Source organism: Triturus cristatus, chromosome 5_1 (assembly GCF_964204655.1).
Source record: "Triturus cristatus chromosome 5_1, aTriCri1.1, whole genome shotgun sequence".
Lineage (NCBI taxonomy): Eukaryota > Metazoa > Chordata > Amphibia > Caudata > Salamandridae > Triturus > Triturus cristatus.
Genome location: NC_140587.1, coordinates 312,349 through 333,024, shown reverse-complemented (window position 1 = coordinate 333,024; position 20,676 = coordinate 312,349). Strand labels below are relative to the sequence as shown.

At 45.5% G+C, this 20,676-nt stretch overlaps 1 protein-coding gene across 1 annotated transcript in view; it reads left to right on the top strand.

Moving 5' to 3' along the window:
* LOC146829904 (CD5 antigen-like) overlaps positions 1 to 20,676 on the top strand; it is a 501,695-nt gene that overhangs the window by 422,441 nt on the left and 58,578 nt on the right. The window contains exon 4 of the mRNA XM_085604182.1: positions 5,102 to 5,134. Within this exon, the coding sequence (XP_085460308.1) occupies positions 5,102 to 5,134 (33 nt within the window). The remainder of the gene's footprint in view (positions 1 to 5,101; positions 5,135 to 20,676) is intronic.

Here is a 20,676-nt window from a genome sequence, read left to right as displayed (position 1 = left end):
CCACATTGTGCAGAGTGCTTTAAGCCATGTAGGTCAGGGCAGTACACAGCAGTGCAGTGTAGTTTATGTGAAAGCACAGAAAGCCCCACGCTGTGAGTGCTTTTCCCCCCTCGTATGGGTTTCTTTCTCATGGTGTGCTTTAGTATACATAATGGTGTCAATTATACATGGTACACAATTGTAAGGTATATAATTACCCATACAAACTACCTCGCTCTTACAGTATGACTCTAATAATTTATCTTTTATCTGTTCACTTGTTTCCATAAGGTATGTACTTTCTTTTAAAAAACCATTTAAGAAACTTTTGGTCTTTCTGCAGTAGCGTGAGCTGTTTAGGGAGGATTTTGGAAAGGTTTACTACAGGGGAGTAGGCCTGTGTGAACATTTCCACTCCGCACATGGAGTTTGCAGAGTTTTTGCCACTCCGCGCTCCACATAGCAGAGTTTTTTCCTCGCTCACCAGCATTAAGTTGGCGAGCGAGGAAAATCTTAAACCAGACCACCTCCCAGCAAGATGTCTGAACGTGGGCGGTCACAGATGGTTCCTACTGCTCGCTTAGAGAAACCTTCCATTCACATTGAGGAAGCTGCCGCTCGAGTAGAACATCTACTTGAACAGCAAAAAGAAGCAGAGCGCTCTTGCACTGCGCATGGTGCCGTTTGCACTGATTTTACTGTACAGGACAAACACCTGATGCTAAAAATCAGCACAAACCGTGCTAGCTAATGCAATCCGCCACTTGTGGAACTCTACGTAGCGCAGCAGAGTTTACGCATAACTCTGTCAACTCTGCCCAGACCTACAAGGGAGGTCTTCTGTTTCTTCTCCCTTATCTTTGTCTCGCTGTGACAGTCTCACATGAAGAAGGTATAGCTCTGTGATGACATTACCCATAGACCCTCTTGTGCCAGTCTGACCTGAAGGATACAAAGGTCTGTGTCCACCACTGCCATAGACCCTCTTGTGCCAGTCTGACCTGATGAAGACATAGGTCTGTATCCATCACTGCCATAGACCCTCTTGTGCCAGTCTGACCTGAAGGACACATAGGTGTGTCCACCACTGCCGTAGACCCTCTTGTGCCAGTCTGACCTGAAGGAGGCATAGGTCTGTGTCCACCACGCCCATAGCCCTCTTGTGCCAGTCTGACCTGATGAAGACAGGTCTGTGTCCACCACTCCCATAGACCCTCTTGTGCCAGTTTGACCTGAAGAACACATAGGTCTGTGTCCACGACTGCCATTGACCCTCTTGTGCCAGGCTGACCTGATGAAGACATAGGTCTGTGTCCACCACTGCCATAGACCCTCTTGTGAAAGTCTGACCTGAAGGAGACATAGGTCTGTGTCCACCACTGCCATAGACCCTCTTGTGCCAGTCTGACCTGATGAAGACATAGGTCTGTGTCCACCACTGCCGTAGACCCTCTTGTGCCAGTCTGACCTGAAGGAGACATAGGTGTGTCCACCACTGCCATAGACCCTCTTGTGCCAGTCTGACCTGAAGGAGACATAGGTCTGTGTCCACCACCGCCATAGACCCTCTTGTGCCAGACTGACCTGATGAAGACATAGGTCTGTGTCCACCACTGTCATAGACCCTCTTGTGCCAGTCTGACCTGAAGGAGACATAGGTCTGTGTCCACCACTGCCATAGACCCTCTTGTGCCAGACTGACCTGATGAAGACATAGGTATGTGTCCACCACTGCCATAGACCCTCTTGTGCCAGTCTGACCTGAAGGAGACATAGGTCTGTGTCCACCACTGCCATAGACCCTCTTGTGCCAGTCTGACATGATGAAGGCATTGGTCTGTGTCCACTGGTCATATAGATCCTTTTGTGCCAGTTTGACCTGATGAAGGCACTAATCTGTGTCCACTGCTCGGACAGAGGCTCTCATGATAGTCTGCTCTAAATAAGGTACTGACCCATGTCCACTGCTCACCCAGAGCCTCTTGTGCCAGTCTGACCTGAAGGATACAAAGGTCTGTGTCCACCACTGCCATAGACCCTCTTGTGCCAGTCTGACCTGATGAAGACATAGGTCTGTATCCACCACTGCCATAGACCCTCTTGTGCCAGTCTGACCTGAAGGACACATAGGTGTGTCCACCACTGCCGTAGACCCTCTTGTGCCAGTCTGACCTGAAGGAGGCATAGGTCTGTGTCCACCACGCCCATAGCCCTCTTGTGCCAGTCTGACCTGATGAAGACAGGTCTGTGTCCACCACTGCCATAGACCCTCTTGTGCCAGTTTGACCTGAAGAACACATAGGTCTGTGTCCACGACTGCCATTGACCCTCTTGTGCCAGGCTGACCTGATGAAGACATAGGTCTGTGTCCACCACTGCCATAGACCCTCTTGTGAAAGTCTGACCTGAAGGAGACATAGGTCTGTGTCCACCACTGCCATAGACCCTCTTGTGCCAGTCTGACCTGATGAAGACATAGGTCTGTGTCCACCACTGCCGTAGACCCTCTTGTGCCAGTCTGACCTGAAGGAGACATAGGTGTGTCCACCACTGCCATAGACCCTCTTGTGCCAGTCTGACCTGAAGGAGATATAGGTCTGTGTCCACCACCGCCATAGACCCTCTTGTGCCAGACTGACCTGATGAAGACATAGGTCTGTGTCCACCACTGTCATAGACCCTCTTGTGCCAGTCTGACCTGAAGGAGACATAGGTCTGTGTCCACCACTGCCATAGACCCTCTTGTGCCAGACTGACCTGATGAAGACATAGGTATGTGTCCACCACTGCCATAGACCCTCTTGTGCCAGTCTGACCTGAAGGAGACATAGGTCTGTGTCCACCACTGCCATAGACCCTCTTGTGCCAGTCTGACATGATGAAGGCATTGGTCTGTGTCCACTGGTCATATAGATCCTTTTGTGCCAGTTTGACCTGATGAAGGCACTAATCTGTGTCCACTGCTCGGACAGAGGCTCTCATGATAGTCTGCTCTAAATAAGGTACTGACCCATGTCCACTGCTCACCCAGAGCCTCTTGTGCCAGTCCGATCTAATGATTGAAAGAGCTTATGTATGTTCACTGCTTACACAGACCCTTTTGTGCCAGTCTGGCATAAAGATGGCATTGATGCCCATTCGTAACTGGAGTGTCAGGCACTTGGAGCGGTGGCCCTTTGTACTTTAATCTGTATTCTCATTGTGGTGGCTGAACAGCAAAAGGAGAAAAGAATATTCTGAGAGAGAAAGTGTCTCCATTTATTTATCATTATTCATTTATCCATGCCAGTCTGCCCATACATACAACTGCTAAAAACAACAAGGAGGGTGGTAGCTACAATGGCACATACATACAAAAAATAATAACAATAGCAAGAGGCAATAGGAGAGGCACTTCTGAGGAAAAGCACTTCCTGATGTATTAGGCAGAGAGTTTGTTATTCCATAACTTGCAGCATGTTTCCCCCGCCTGCATTCATGCCAACATTTTAGAAGAAGTAAGAGGGAGATTTAAAAAATAAATAATCAGGAGAATGTGTTTTACCCATTGACGTCTATTGAAGCAAAGGTCATTTCAGGCGAGAGATAGACAAAATATGATTTTCTTTGTTTAAAAAATCGAGAGCCTCCTACCTGATTCGGGTCTAATGACCTGTACGAGCCTGGCCTCTCGTAAGTAACCAAGACCACCTCTTTGTGCTGCAGCCACTATGCTTAGGAAAGAGATATTGTTCCAGCCATGTTTTAAAAAATACTATTGACCCCAGCTTGAGACACAGAGAAATCCTTTACATGCATTAGGGCAGAGAACATCAGGAAATATATTTTTTTGGGCATTAGTAGCATGTAGCAGCACAATTTTAACATGGCCGCATTCTTGTCCTAAAGTTATTGCCTGTCTTTTTTGCCTCTGTTTTTCCAGTACCACAAGAGGGATGGGTAACCCAATAACCCCAGGGGAGCCAGGGTGTCAGTAATGCCAGCAAGGAGACCACCTTCTTTGAGGGCATGTTCATGTCTTCTGGGGGTAAAATGACACTAGTGAGATGGCAATGGAAATACATCAAACTAAAGAGCCCCTCTAATCCCCAGCACGAGACTGGGGTAAATACATCAAGTTATAAAGAGCCCCACTAATCGCCTGCAGGAGACTGGAGTAAATACATCAAGTTATAAAGAGCCCCACTAATCCCCGGCAGGAGACTGGAGTAAATACATCAAGTTATAAAGAGCCCCACTAATCCCCGGCAGGAGACTGGAGTAAATACATCAAGTTATAAAGAGCCCCACTAATCCCCGGCAGGAGACTGGGGTAAATACATCAAGTTATAAGGGCCCCACTAATCCCCGGCAGGAGACTGGAGTAAATACATCAAGTTATAAAGAGCCCCACTAATCCCCAGCACGAGACTGGGGTAAATACATCAAGTTATAAAGAGCCCCACTAATCCACGGCAGGAGATTGGGGTAAATACATCAAGTTATAAAGAGCCCCACTAATCCCAGGCAGGAGACTGGAGCAAATACATCAAGTTATAAAGAGCCCCACTAATCCCCGCCAGGAGACTGGGGTAAATACATCAAGTTATAAAGAGCCCCACTAATCCCCAGCAGGAGACTGGAATAAATACATCAAGTTATAAAGAGCCCCACTAATCCCCAGCACGAGACTGGGGTAAATACATCAAGTTATAAAGAGCCCCACTAATCCACGGCAGGAGATTGGAGTAAATACATCAAGTTATAAAGAGCCCCACTAATCCCCGGCAGGAGACTGGAGTAAATACATCAAGTTATAAAGAGCCCCACTAATCCCCGGCAGGAGACTGGGGTAAATACATCAAGTTATAAGGAGCCCCACTAATCCCCGGCAGGAGACTGGAGTAAATACATCAAGTTATAAGGAGCCCCACTAATCCCAGGCAGGAGACTGGAGTAAATACATAAAGTTGTAAAGAGCCCCACTAATCCCAGGCAGGAGACTGGGGCAAATACATCTTCTGTGAAACATTATATCCACGATTACTGATAAAGTTCACATTTTCTGCAGTTTACCTTTTCTTTGCTCTGTAGCACCATGTAGTCTAAATGCCCTGACCTTTCACACATCTTCTCTCCCCAGAAACACAGAAGTTGAAGCCAGCCATCTACAAAGGTAAGTTCCATTTTCTCAGTGAAAAGAATGCATTGAGTAATTAAAATATGTTACGTTGAAGTTGGGTGGATGAGAGTGCCTTAAAATTTGAAGTAAGGATTACTCTTTATGCCTATCCTTATGTAAACCATGAAAATGAATTTCTTCTTAAACAAAAACAATTACAACTTTTACAAACAGCATCTTTGTCCTGAAGATTACTGAGGAAACTTCTGGGTACTCTGGTAAGTACTATTGCGTACACTGGATATATCCAAGAGCGATTCAAAATAGGTGTTCATGGCCCACAGGAGAACTTTCACTCATGAAGGAGTCACAATGTGATGAACTAAAGAAAATAAACAAATCATATATAAAACATGGGCTGATATTATTTTATCATTACCTGAATCAGATTACAGCTGTGTGTTGTAGGGTCAAAAATCTCATACCTAGAAGAAATATGCTTGCCTGCTCCTCATTTTATCATTCTGACAGACCTGGTGTGTGTTCCTGTACATGAGTCTCGTATCACAAACCCCTTGACAGGTGCTCGATAATACCTTTGTATGTTGTTAATCAAAGATTTGGGAGACTTTGCTGGAGTGTATGGCCACCCAAAGAGGTACTACTTTTATCAGGGGTAACTCCCAATCCTGTGACCTGATTGGTAGAAGGTCATGTTTGGTTTATAGCCATTGTGTACGAGCCTTGTTTCTTGCACCCCTTCCTGTGTAAATGTCTGTTGCCTGTCGTGTGTCATGACTGGACCCCTCCACATTCTCCTAATGTATGCACAAACTAGTGTTTGGATACATGAGCGTTGGTTCAGCCCCAATGAGGGTCCACCAGTATGCATCTAGCACCTGAGGTTTTAGGGTGCTCATCGGATGTAATGGCTGTCAGAGCTGCTGTCTGGCATTCTGTGCTTGTCCTCGTCCACTGATTGCCTCCACTCCCTCCGATCACAGCCTTTATGAAGGCGCACTACATGTCTTTATTGGGTTCACCGAAGAAGTCAAGATTATGGGCCAGATGTTTTAAACTTTCATGCGAGGCAGAAAGACTACTGGCTGAGCTACTGAAGTAAGGAGGAGACGAGACTTTGAGGTAAGTAAAAGTGGATTTATTTTCAATCAGTGAAATACCCACGACCGAGCACTCCCACCATGTACCAAGATCTGTGCCAACTGATTAACGTTGGCAGAATCATGGCACGCAAACAACAGAGCCGGATTGTGGAACCATATTCAAACAACAATATAGAGCGAGACACCCTTGCGCTGGCTACAGCGCGAGGATGCCTCCAAGCAAAGTAAGTAAGAAGCTACTTCTCCCGCCCCCCAAAGAACAGAAGGAAAAGGACAAGGAGGCAGAAGAAAAATTTGTGGCAAAAAACATGGTAAGCATAACTTTAAAGTGAATGCAAAAGGAGTAACGAAAAGTCCTAGTTGCAAATTCATGACAAAATATAATCATTGAACCTGGAGGGTAATCTTCTTCTATGAGATACCAAATCATCAGATCGTACAGGAAAACCTGCGACATCAAAACAGCCTCAGGGACAGGACTTTCATGCTGACTGACATATGAGGGTGAACATTGAGAGGGAAAATCTCCCCCAGTATCACGTTCTCGCACAGGTTGTGATACAGAAAAAAGTGGGATCACGCAACCAACTAGTCCAGTCACAATGTTCAAAGCTCTTGTTTAGACAAAGACTTAACCTGTGATTCAGAAAGATGAACAAGCGATATTTTATTCCACCACCCCTTACTACCAAGGAGTGCTGAACCTTTGCTTACACCTGTGACATGAAAAGGGGCAGAAAACGTAGACAAACCCTTAGGAACTTTTGGGGGATTTTTGATAAGAACCCAATCATTCACTTTCATCTCCATATTATTAAACTTTTTACCTGAATCATGTTAAGACTTCATGAGATTTTGCTTATTCAACACTCGAGACACAAGACTTTTGTTACAGGGGCCACCCTTATCATGCTTGGTTTGTGGCCAATTGGGACACAAATTGCTGTGGGAGTTTCTGCCCCTCAAAAGGGTAAGAGGAGGAACTCCTGTAGTTCAGTGAAGCAAAATATTCTAAGACTATTATTTAGTCTTAACACAATCTTGAATGTCTTGACCAGACGAAAGGGTTGCTTGAATGGCGTCCCTAACTAACCTGTTCATCCTTTCGACCAAACCATTGGAAGCTGGAGAATAAAAAGTATTTTTATAATGAGTAACATGGTTTTCATCTAAAAATGTGCACATCTTGTGCGAGACAAAAAGTGTACCATTGTCAGTTACAATAATAGATGGGGAACTTTCTACAGAAAAAAACATTTTTCAAACATTTGATGGCATTAGAGGTCCTGGCTGAGTCACAGAACATATGATAAATCCATTTAGAATGGTAGTCAACCATGAGAATGAGAAACTTAAGGTTAAGAGGTAAAACATCATACGGTCCAGAAACATCTAGGTCAACCTTGTCCCAAGGTCTGTTGGGAAAAGGAACAGGGTGCAATGGTGTACTCATCAATTTCCATTTTTATCTGATAAAAGACATTCAATGCATGAATTAACACAAAGTTTGATCTGGGATTCAAAGGATGGCCACCAGTAGTACAATTTGATTTGTTGAGAGGTTTTGGTAACACCTAAATGACCATGGTGTGCAGATTTGAGGATGTCCTTCCTGGGACTTGACGGAGGAAGAACGGAATCGTGTTGCATGACCATACCATTGACAAGGGATAACTCAGATGCCACCATGGCAAAAGCTTTCAACTCAAAAGAAAGGTTTGCTCTCGATCCACCCCTTGACAATGTACTCCATAACCTGTTTGAGAATTTCATCTTTGCTGTAAGCCTCTGACCGTGACTGTTCAGTAATGTTGGGGCATTCTTTGACAGCATCTAAAGCTGCCACAACACATTCTGTGTCTTCAAAATCCTCAAGATCAGAATCATCGAGATAAGCCATGCGTGAGAGACAGTCAGCCCTCAAGTTCTTACCACCACCATTGTGCTTAATGGAAAAGTGAAATTCATGTAAACGCGAAAGTAATCTAACCAATCTGGTGGAAGCCTTGCCAAGCCCTGTACCATTGAGTAAATGAGTAAGGGGTTTATGGCCAGTAAAAAGGTCAAATTCACGTCCCAAAATTTAATTTTTAAACTTATCAATTGCCCAAACACATACGAGGGACTTGCATTCAATAGTACTGTTATGAGTCTCAAAGGGTTTGAGCCTTCTTGAAGAAAAGGCTATGTTGTGTTCCTTTCCAGATACCCATTGACCTAGGACTGTACCCAACCTTGTGAGACTGGCATCCACCATGATGAAAGATTTATAGCCATCCTGAAAAGTGTGTAAAGCAGGTGCCTCGACAATGAATTTCTTGACTTGGTTGAAGGAGGAGGAGACTTTGTCAGACCAAACAAATTTTGAAACCTTGCGCAGGAGAGCACGCAATGGTTCAACTGTTTGAGCATAACCCTTAACAAACCGTGCATAATATTCTGCTAATCTCAAAAATGACCGAAGGGTATTGAAGAACCAGGCTTTGTCAGGCCCGGCGGCGCAGGGTACGCCTGAAATCTTCTGAGTTCGCCGTCCAAATTACAGAGACACGGAACACTCTGTTAGCATGGGAACTTCAATTTATTTAGCTGCAGCTAGGTACAGTTGTCCTAGAAGTACATCGTGAGTAGGTTCTCAGGAGACTGCCACTTCAATCCGTGGCTCACAGTCTTTTGTAGTGCTGGAATCCCCTAAAGCAACAACCCCCTTCATATGCAATAAAAATACAAATCATCCACAAGAACACATTCTTTGTGCAAGATACCGGATCATGGGTAATAGAAATTCCTTCCCTAAGGTTGTGTTCTCTACCCGACCCGATAGGTCAGGTGGCATAGCCATTCCTTGGTTAAATTAGTTTACGACAGGGCGCGTTTGCGTGTTGAAGATGGTGATTCATAAAACAGCTGTAGGGGCCGGGGAACGGTCACCGAGGGTCAAATAGATGGTTATCTCGGGAATTGGTTGCTTCGAGCCGAGGTTCAGAATGGACTTAGCTCGAGAAAAAGGAAAGATTGTGTAATATGCGCAACAATATAGAATACGAAAGAAACGCTATAGTGGTTGAAGGTGCCTGAGTGAGGGCAACAGCGTAATGATGTTACTAGCAAATATGGGGCCGAATTTGAATTTCCTCAGACCCTCCTTTTGTCATTACTCAGGCAAAGGTAACAGAAGCTGTTGTTAATCTGAATCGACTTCAATGGCCATGAAATCTACTAGCTGTTGTTGTAACATTATCTTTGCATTCTCTGCTTTCTGGGACACAGGATACGGAAGACACAGGGTGGCGCAGAGCCCGCATATAGCGGGACCACATTGGAGGCAAAGGCAACATGAGAAGAGAATAGCCAAAGTCGCTCCGACAAAGGTGAGAATCTTCCATCCCCATATAGAGAGTATTTCCCCAAACCATCCCATCAGAGGCCAATTCCCTTCATCCTGGTGAACAGACTCAGTGATCTTATGTAGCTTAGAGATGGCTTGGTATACTGTAGGGGCGTGGTCTGGAATATAAATGCAACAGCTTGATCCGATCAATTTGCATACGCCCCCACGTTCAGCAAGAATAATATCTAATACCATTCTGTTCTGAAGCGTGACAAGGCAGTCCGCAACAAGTTCTGCAGTGAGATTACTCAAAGCTCCAGCTGTTTCATTGACAGTGGCTTCTACAACTCGAATTAGTTGCCTTATGTCTCTACTGTTGGCTATTGGGCCCCAGAATGGAAGGAGTCCTTTCAAGACATCCCCGGCTTCCTGTCCTGACGTATCCTGGTCAGATGCTACTCTTATTTTCTGTAAATGGTGCTTGGCATCAGCTATGTATGTAGGGGGCAACAACCAAGCGATATAACAAGTGCCTCTCCAGTTACCAGGTAGAGAAGTATAGGCCTTATTTCCACACACGAAGTATGTATTACGTGAGGGAACCATGCAAGGCCAGTCTGTCCCATTCAAGGTCACAATATGTTGGCCTTTGCTTGTACCCTTATATTCTGACCCCCCTTTCCTAATACAGAATGGTGCTTGTCCAGGTACCACTAGAAAAGTTTGTCCTTTCCTAGAGGTTTTATTGGAGGGCAGAAAATACAAATCTGTAGATCTGGTTTGGCGATCAGCATATTCTGACTTCTCATTACTCGTCCCATATATCCTTTTCCTGTCTTGCCAACATAAGTGATACAGATGTACTCCCAAACTCCTTACGTCCTGGGTATCACCATCTCCAGAAAATACCCAACTGGCACTCAGTTCCCACCATGCACTACAAGAACCATTAAATGAAAACGGAAGGGTAATATACGGTATTCCAGTGTTCACTGAACTTGGCAGAAGACCACAAACCCAACAGTTTGTTGCATTAGTAGCCAATTGATGTTGGTGTAGCATAGAAACAAAAGTGTTGTTGCGGAATTCACTCCTTCTTGACTCAACATGAGGTGGTAGAGTGACATGTGTATGCATTTCAATGGTAACTTTGGTAACAGGCTGCGCAAAAATTGCATGTAGTCCCCATCCTATGCAAGACAATATAATACACATTACAATCAATATTATTAAGACTACTACAAAACGGTTATGCAATAATTTACAATGCTTCGTGTTCATTGTTTGTGTTTTGTCCATTCCCTTTTTAACAGCCATTTCCATCTCTAAAGGTTGCCCGTGATGGGAGGTTGCTTCACTCAGCTGTGATTGTCTGTAGTTTTCTTTACTTTCCTACAAGTCCCACAGGCGTAGAGCCACACTTGGGTCACAATTCTGAGACTACAATCACGGCCCTGCAACATGTGGAAATCGGGATAAAAAGGACAAAGTCAATGAGGTACTATTGAGGTATTTCTATTCAGTCTAGGCCTCAAATCATACCTCTGGGAACCAGGTACAGTTTGTTCTTGGAAAAGGAGATGTGGTTCAGTAGTGTCCAATTTCGATGTCAGTGCTACGGTTGCTTGGAGGACCTTGTCGTCGTTTTTCTCTGATCTGGCAGAGTCTAGGTGTGCGTCGCTAAACAGTTCAAATCTTGGTATTCTTTCGTTTTCAGAATCGCCAATTGGGTTACGAACCCACTGATCATAAGGCAAAGGTAGGGGCACTTTCTTGCAATGTACCCCATGTACCCAGTTCTTTTTGCCGACGACCTTCACTGCAGTACGCGTTGTGAGAAGTACTTGACGAGGTTCTCTCCAGCGAGGTTCCAAGTTCTTCGACCTCTGGAAGATTTGAGTGCAGACCCAGTCTCCCGGCCGTATGGTATGACCAGGATCCGTTGAAGTCTGAGGCAAAATATCTTGTACCTGTTGGTGAATGACAAGTAGCTTAGTGGTGAGTTCATGCAAATAATCAATTAACAATGGATGCTCTATCTCAGAGTATTTCTTGGGCCTTGGGACTCCCCAAACATTGGCCGGGAGTCCAAACACAACCTCATAGGGACTAAGCCCCATACGAGAATGGGTGGTTGTTCTGGTAGATAAAAGAGCCAAGGGCAAGGCATCAGGCCAAGCCAGACCCGTGCTGGCTTGAATTTTCGCCAGCTTAGGCTGGAGAGAGTGCCATTATAGCACTCCACCAAACCCGCTGGCTGGGGATGGTTTGCTGCGTGGAACTTTTGCTTAATGCTAAGGCCTGCACATACTTTCTGCATGATCTGACCCACAAATTCACTCCTGTTGTCACTCCAAATAATTCTGGGTAACCCAAATCTCGGCAGAAACTCATTTAAAAGGACTTTTGCCGTTGATAGAGTAGTATTATCTTTCAGGGAATAGGCCTCTACCCATCGGGAGAAGGCACATACCACAACAAGAACGTACTTCAGATTGTTACATCGCTCCATGTGAATGTAATCTATTTGCAACACCTCAAAAGGGTACGTTGGGGGAGCAAAGTGGCCTGCCGGTGTTGGTGTTCCCTTCCCCGGATTATGCATCAAACATACAATACAGTGCTTAACCAGATTGTCTGCACATTTAGGTATCCCCACATTCTGCCACACTGGGGCCAGAAGTTTGCATATACCTTTTGCGCTGATGTGGGCTGGACCATGTGCCATGGTAACTACTGGCAGTACATAAGCATCTGGTAACAACCAGCGTTGATGTTCCGACAAATCTGTCCAGCACCCTGTCACATCCAACCTTCCCATACTTTCTTTCCACGTACTTAATTCTTTCTCTGTGGCCTCCGCCTGGATCATTTTCACACTGTCCACAGTATTCTCACACATCACACCTTGTGCGACCCATCTAGCAGAGCCAGCAATATACATGCGGCTTGTGGTGTCCTTAGCGGTCTCTTTAGCTATCTGGTCTGCGAAAGCATTTCCTCGACCTACATCATCAGTGATCTTCCTATGTGCGCTACACTTCACAATTGCTATCTGAGTGGGCAAGGTAAGCAATTCAAGAAGGTCATTTACCAATTGGCCATGCTGTATCCCAGTGCCATGGGATGTGAGAAACCCTCTTTCCTTCCACAGGCGGCCAAAACTATGGGCCACTCCAAACGCATACTGACTATCAGTGAACACATTCACCCTTTTTCCTTCAGCCAACACACAAGCTCTAGTCAGTGCTATCAGTTCAGCTGCCTGGGCTGAATTATGCATAATACGCGCTGTTTCCACAACAGTGTACAAGGTAGTGACTGCATAGGCTGAGGTTGTTTCGCCATTGGAACGCTTAAAACAAGAACCGTCCATCCATAGCGTCCCATCTGGGTCCGGGAGTGGAGTATCCTTCAAATCAACTCTGCCTCTTGTCTTTTCCTCCGTGCGGAGGAAACAATCATGTTGCTCCGGTGTACTATTTTCTACTGGAATTGGCAGCAATGTTGCCGGGTTCAGGACATTACATCGCTCAATGTGTATGTGGCTAGCCAACAGTGTCAGTTCGTACCCCGAAAGGCGGGCACTCGTAAGGTGTTGCGTCTTTGTTCTGTTTAGGAGGGTGTCTACTGCATGTGGTACCATGACAATGAGGGTATTATCTAATACCAATCCGGCAGACTGGCGAATGGAAACTGCTGCTGCTGCTGCAGCTCTCAAACAGCTAGGTAAAGCCTTGGCCACTGGATCTAATGTGGCAGAGAAATAGGCACAGGGACGTTGCCTGTCCCCAAATCGTTGTGTTAAAACAGATAATGCGCAACCTTCTTTCTCATGAACATAGAGTGTAAAAGGTTTACTGTAATCAGGAGTACCTAACACAGGAGCAGAGCACAAGGCAGTACGTAAATCAGTGAAGCTTTGCTGACATTCCGCAGTCCATGGGAGAGGGTGCGGCGTATCTTTAAGAGTCAGTGTCAACAAGGGTTTCAGTGTCAATAAGGGTTTCGCCAGAAGGGAAAAATTGGGGATCCATTGTCTACAATAAGAGGTAATACCTAAAAAGGCACGTACCTCTTTTTGCGTACATGGAATAGGCATTTGAGCAATTGCGTGAATGCGCTCTGGGGTCAGTCGCCGTCCCTCCTTTGACAATAGATGACCTAGATAGGTAACCTCTTGGCAGCAATATTGCAATTTAGACGGTGAAACCTTGTGGTGGTGGTCAGATAAGTGGAGTAACAATGAAATAGTAGCCTTTTTACAAGTGTCCTCAGAATCTGCTGCAACTAATAGGTCATCCACATATTGAATGAGAGTGGCACCTGGTGGAAAAGGCATAGTGTCGAGCTGTGATTTTAATGCTTGACTATAAATTGAGGGGCTCTAGCAATAGGTATGAGGGGCTCTAGCAATAGGTATGCTGAAGAAGGCATTTTTGAGGTCAATGACAGAAAACCAGGAAGCTGAGGCAGGTATCATTGTCAATATGGCATTGATGTCTGGGACAACAGGGAATTGAGGTACTACAATCTTGTTGACTTCTCTGAGATCAATCACAAAACGAGAGACAGGTGGCTGTGAGAGGTCGGTTCGTTTAAAAACAGGCAGAACAGGGCTATTGCATACATTTCCCCTAGTCTCTTCGACCACACCATTTTGTACCAAATCATGAACTATAGTTAAAAGAGCCTTTTCGCCGTCACTGGAAATGTTATACTGTGGAATGCGAGGGAATTTAACATCGGGCTTAATGGTTACAATATAGGGTGGAATTTGTAAGAGGCCCACATCATTAGGGCCGGTGGCCCAGAGGGTGGCGGGAAGAGACCGTAATTCAGGGGGGAGCTGGTCTTTAGACAAAATACATCGGTGATGTCAATTTCTTACCTAGGGTAAGACGCACACCAGAAGGGGAACAGTGCAATGTCGCATACAATCTCTTCAATAAATCCAAACCCAACAAATTTTCACCACAACCAGTTGTTAAAAGGAGCGGGGCCTCCAATTTGTAAGGACCTATTGAAATGGGCAAAGGGCGTGAAACTGGACTTTGAACTGGGGCGCCAGAAAACCCTACAGAAACATTTGTAAAGCCAGACAAAGGTGCCCCAGGGAGTGTAGAGTGCATAATAGAGCTCTTTGTTGCACCAGTGTCTAATAGGAATGGCTCTGTAACACCTAGTGCTACCACATCAACATAAGGCCCGTTTTGGTCCACTGGAACTGATACTACTCCCTTACTTTGTCCAAGGCTGTCCTAACTAGATTGGCAATTCTGGCTCTCATCTTCGGTATAGTAATCGTCATTGTAATAGTTGGCAGACTGAACATTGTGCTGATCAAAATAGTTCGTGGAGTTTTCAGGGGGCATGGAACGTTGGTTATTATGCGATGAGCCTCATCCTCTACCCCTGGGTGCTGACTGATAACCACCCCTGCCTCGTGACCCGGGAATGCTGCTCGTACGCTGTAACAAAACCGGGCAATTAATGGCCTTCTTCTTTACAATAGGCGCATTGATTCTGGCCCAGTGCGGGTCGGGGAACCAAAGGCCCACACCTCTGCAACTGTCTCTGAAATTGTGGGGGCGGCTGATATTCATGTTGGGCAGGGCGTGGAGGATAAGCTTGCTGCAAGAGATCTTTCGTATTCAGCTCTTTCGTCTTTTTATCAAGTTTCTCTCTCTCCTCTTTATCCCTATTTTCATAATACTGAGCAGTGGCCAGTATCTGGGCAGAAGACGATACAGCCCACGCACTTTCGGAATTCTTTAATTTATTAGATATTTCCGGAACCAGATTAGACACAAATGTGTCTACAAACAGTCGTTGGCCACCTTCCGTGCTCATATCCTGACCACTATGGTCGATAAACGTCTCCTCAAAATGAGTGAAGAAATCAGAGACATTTTCATCCGCTTTCTGCTTACAGGCTGCTAACTTATCCCAATTAACTCGTAGAGGGGGCATCACAGTTTTCAGTAAGGCAATGATCCTAGCTGGGAGTTCTGTAACTAAAGGTTCAGGTCTGCGGCAAGTATGGCAGCCCAGTTACCCCCCAATTCCGCAGGATGGTCTTCCTTCCGAATCCTAGCCCATAATGGTTGTGGTACTACATTACCCATGAGCATGTCTATGTCGGCCAAATTCATAACACATGCGTCGATAGTTTGGGACAACTCTTTATAGTACCCAGCAGGATTTTTACGGGGGTCCGGTAAAGACTGTTTAAGGGCCAATACCTCTGAACGTTTCCAAGGAACGTGCACCCACACACGTTGGAAGTGAGCAGGTATAAGAGGATTGTTTCCCTGAGCTGCGACCTCCTCACTCCACACTGGGGGAACCTCCCTCATAGGATAGTGTTTTAATTTTCGCCTAACAGAGGAATCGCGTTTTGGCAAAGACCGGCAAGCAAACATCATTCTGAAAGTGACAAGCGTCCCTACCGCATCCTCAAATTCTGCACCCACAATCAGTCCTTTATCAAACTCGGCCTGGACTTCTAGCAGGCCCTGGGGAACTGGTCCCAATCCCATGCCTTCCCATTCTTGACCTAAGATGTTACACATAACATCAAAAACGTATCTCTGCGTCGGCGCTTCCCACTGGTGAAAGGTAAGCATAATGTCCTGCAAATTATACTGGGAGCCATTCGTGACCCACCGTCGGGCAAGGAGGTCTAATACTTCCCATTCGTCTGGACTGGGGAGCTGGCTACGAGTTTGCCTGCGAGGAAGAACGGGGGTCGTTTGCAGTGTCCCAAAGAGAGGGGACAAAAGGCCGGAAACGGTATCGATCATTCGCCTCCGAGCGGAGGGAGAATTTGTCATTTGGACAGGAGACATAATATTAGGCGGTGCAGGAGAGGGAGGAATATTCACGAAGGGAGCCGAAGGTAAGGGAGAGCTCGGTAATACCGGAAGAGGCTGTGATGGGGGTGCGGGAACCAATTGGGGAGCGACGGGTGGAACAACAGGTGGGGCAGGTACTAACAATAAGGGTGGATTCGCTCCCGGGGGAGGCGGCAGTACAGGAGGTACATTAGTCCCCTGCGCACAGGGCGGGGTTAGTCTCAATAGATGGGACATTAAGGGATCCTTCTCAGGGTCCGCACTTTTCTCTGCAGGGGGAGTTGGCAACACTGGGTAACATCTATCGACCGCCATACGATGTTGCCTATCTAAAACCTCAATCGCATGCTCGGTCTCGTCATTTTTAAATTGCTGAGCAGCTTGCATAATAGTCATATTTCTCCTATCTTTTTTAGCTTGTTTTATTTCTTTCTGTTTGTCCTCCTTGCGCCATAAGCGAAAAGAGTCAAACATAGCCGGCCGGGCTTTTCGTTTAAACAAAGTGTCTTCTAAATTATCTAAGATATTGAGCTCATAACTGCCGTACTGCGGCCATCGTAAAACACCATATTTTCTAGTATAATGAACCCACGCCTCATTGAAAGCTATGGTGCCAATACCATGTTTCGAGTATACTTCATAAGTGGGAGTTCCGGCCGGAGGAATTGGACAATAGTCCTCCAGTCGGGAATCCCTATTGCAACCAAAACCAAACCAATTACCAAACTTATTGAAACCAGGCATCGCTAGCTCACTAGTTTCTTACAAACTTCAAGGGGATTAATTAGTCACTTTATAGTACAAAAAAACTGCACTCACCCCTCGGTTTCGGCTTTTGCAAAAGTCGAACAAAGACAAAACAAAGACAAAGGAGTGGCCACTATACTTAACTTAACCAGATGAGCCCCACGCCCACAGAGGTTCGTTCTAATGTCTCGCCATACCAATACCAAGAGGGCCAAACCATGGCGGCAGTCAGGGCAGCAGGTCTTCGCAGCCGTCGGAAGGGAGAAGCCGCGCTGTAAAAACCTTCGGTCCACTTACGACATGCAGGGGTCTGTCATGTGGTGCGCGTCCTCCGGAATTTCTCTGCGGGGCTCCTCACGATCCTAGGGCTGGACCCACGTCCTCTGAAGCCGCCTCACAGAGGGCACCATTTGAAGAACCAGGCTTTGTCAGGCCCGGCGGCGCAGGGTATGCCTGAAATCTTCTGAGTTCGCCTTCCAAATTACAGAGACACAGAACACTCTGTTAGCATGGGAACTTCAATTTATTTAGCTGCAGCTAGGTACAGTTGTCCTAGAAGTACATCGTAAGTAGGTTCTCAGGAGACTGCCACTTCAATCCGTGGCTCACAGTCTTTTGTAGCGCTGGAATCCCGTAAAGCAACAACCCCCTTCATATGCAATATAAATACAAATCATCCAATAACACATTCTTTGTGCAAGATACCGGATCATGGGTAATAGAAATTCCTTCCCTAAGGTCGTGTTCTCTACCCGACCCGATAGGTCAGGTGGCATAGCCATTCCTTCGTTAAATTACTTTACGACAGGGCGCGTTTGCGTGTTGAAGATGGTGATTCATAAAACAGCTGTAGGGGCCGGAGAACGGTCACCGAGGGTCAAATAGATGGTTATCTCGGGAATTGGTTGCTTCGAGCCGAGGTTCAGAATGGACTTAGCTCGAGAAAAAGGAAAGATTGTGTAATATGTGCAACAATATAGAATACGAAAGAAACGCTATAGTGGTTGAAGGTGCCTGAGTGAGGGCAACAGCGTAATGATGTTACTAGCAAATATGGGGCCGAATTTGAATTTTCTTAGGCCCTCCTTTTGTCATTACTCAGGCAAAGGTAACAGAAGCTGTTGTTAATCTGAATCGACTTTAATAGCCATGAAATCTACTAGCTGTTGTTGTAACATTATCTTTGCATTCTCTGCTTTCTGGGACACAGGATACGGAAGACACAGGGTGGCGCAGAGCCAGCATATAGCGGGACCACATTGGAGGCAAAGGCAACATGAGAAGAGAATAGCCAAAGTCGCTCCGACAAAGGTGAGAATCTTCCATCCCCATATAGACAGTATTTCCCCAAACCATCCCATTAGAGACCAATTCCCTTCATCCTGGTGAACAGACTCAGCGATCTTATGTAGCTTAGAGATGGCTTGGTATACTGTAGGGGCGCGGTCTGGAATATAAATGCAACAGCTTGATCCGATCAATTTGCATACGCCCCCACGTTCAGCAAGAATAATATCTAATACCATTCTGTTCTGAAGCGTGACAAGGCGGTCCGCAACAAGTTCTGCAGTGAGATTACTCAAAGCTCCAGCTGTTTCATTGACAGTGGCTTCTACAACTCGAATTAGTTGCCTTATGTCTCTACTGTTGGCTATTGGGCCCCAGAATGGAAGGAGTCCTTTCAAGACATCCCCGGCTTCCTGTCCTGACGTATCCTGGTCAGATGCTATCCTTATTTTCTGTAAATGGTGCTTGGCATCAGCTATGTATGTAGGGGGCAACAACCAAGCGATATAACAAGTGCCTCTCCAGTTACCAGGTAGAGAAATATAGGCCTTATTTCCACACACGAAGTATGTATTACGTGAGGGAACCATGCAAGGTCAGTCTGTCCCATTCAAGGTCACAATATGTTGGCATTTGCTTGTACCCTTATATTCATATGCAATATAAATACAAATCATCCAATAACACATTCTTTGTGCAAGATACCGGATCATGGGTAATAGAAATTCCTTCCCTAAGGTCGTGTTCTCTACCCGACCCGATAGGTCAGGTGGCCATTCCTTGGTTAAATTACTTTACGACAGGGCGCGTTTGCGTGTTGAAGATGGTGATTCGTAAAACAGCTGTAGGGGCCGGAGAACGGTCAACGAGGGTCAAATAGATGGCTATCTCGGGAATTGGTTGCTTCGAGCCGAGGTTCAGAATGGACTTAGCTCGAGAAAAAGGAAAGATCGTGTAATATGTGCAACAATATAGAATACGAAAGAAACGCTATAGTGGTTGAAGGTGCCTGAGTGAGGGCAACAGCGTAATGATGTTACTAGGAAATATGGGGCCGAATTTGAATTTCCTCAGTATCATTGTCTTTGGGAGGAACAGAATGACTAATGGCCTTGATATGGGAGAACTTGGGTTTGATGTCCTTGGTTGACAAGGTATGACCTAAGCAATCCAGTTATTGGGTACCAAAATGCCTGCTTCATCTAATTTCCTTAAAACTTTAGTCAAATTGTTCAAGTGTGTTTCCAAATTTTCTGCAAACACCAGGATATCATCCTGATAGGCCTGGAACCACGGCATGTCTTTGAAAAGATTATCCATCAACTTCTTAAAGACACTTGCTGTGGTGGCCTGGCCAAAAGGTAACCTGAGATACTTGTAAACCCCGAAAGGTGTGACAAAAGTAGTCAACTCTTGAGAATCCACTATAAGGGGTATTTGGTGATAAGCTGAACGAAGGTCAATGATAAAAAAAACTTTGCCCCACCCAAACTGGCAAGAAGCTCATGAATCTTGGGAAGGGGATGGCAGCCAATCAAGATGTTTTTATTCAAAGTGCGCAACTCGGCACATAATCTGACCTCCCCAGATTTTTTTCTGACAATAACAATGAGAGATACCCATTCTGAGGAGTCACCAGGTGTGATAACCCATTCATCAGAAAACATTTGCATCCCTACATATGAGTTGTATGACGGAATCACGCACTCCTAAACCACACGTGGCTTAACAACACAGTCACTATCATGACTGCCTTGTTACCGCGCATTGCTTTAGCACACAAGCCGTCACAACGACTCGCTTTAGTGGCACCCTGGACTATGGAATAGTATTATTTTTTATTCCAACTCCAGTCGGTGTATTAATAGGGAAGGTGTTGAACTTTATTCCAACACTAGTCCAACACCGTATTCCCTAAGCATGTCATTGTAGCGACTTACGTTCTAAAGTAATGTGTGGGAACTATGTTTTCAATGTAGTGCCCATGCTGTAAAGGCACTATGTGGTTTAAACTGCGTAGTAAATGGTGTTTGCCCTACATATGTCTTCATAAATCTGCAGTGGAGGTTCCTGTGTCTTTCTTTTTGGGGTGTGCTTTTTACATACATTACTGCAATTTTAGCAGTGAGTGATTATTCATGGATCGCCTTAATTTTTACTTATAGGTCGTTGGTTGACTCACCTCACCATGACAGAAAAGGATACAAGGGGGTGTTACATCAATGTGGGTTGTGTCTTTTGACCTACACA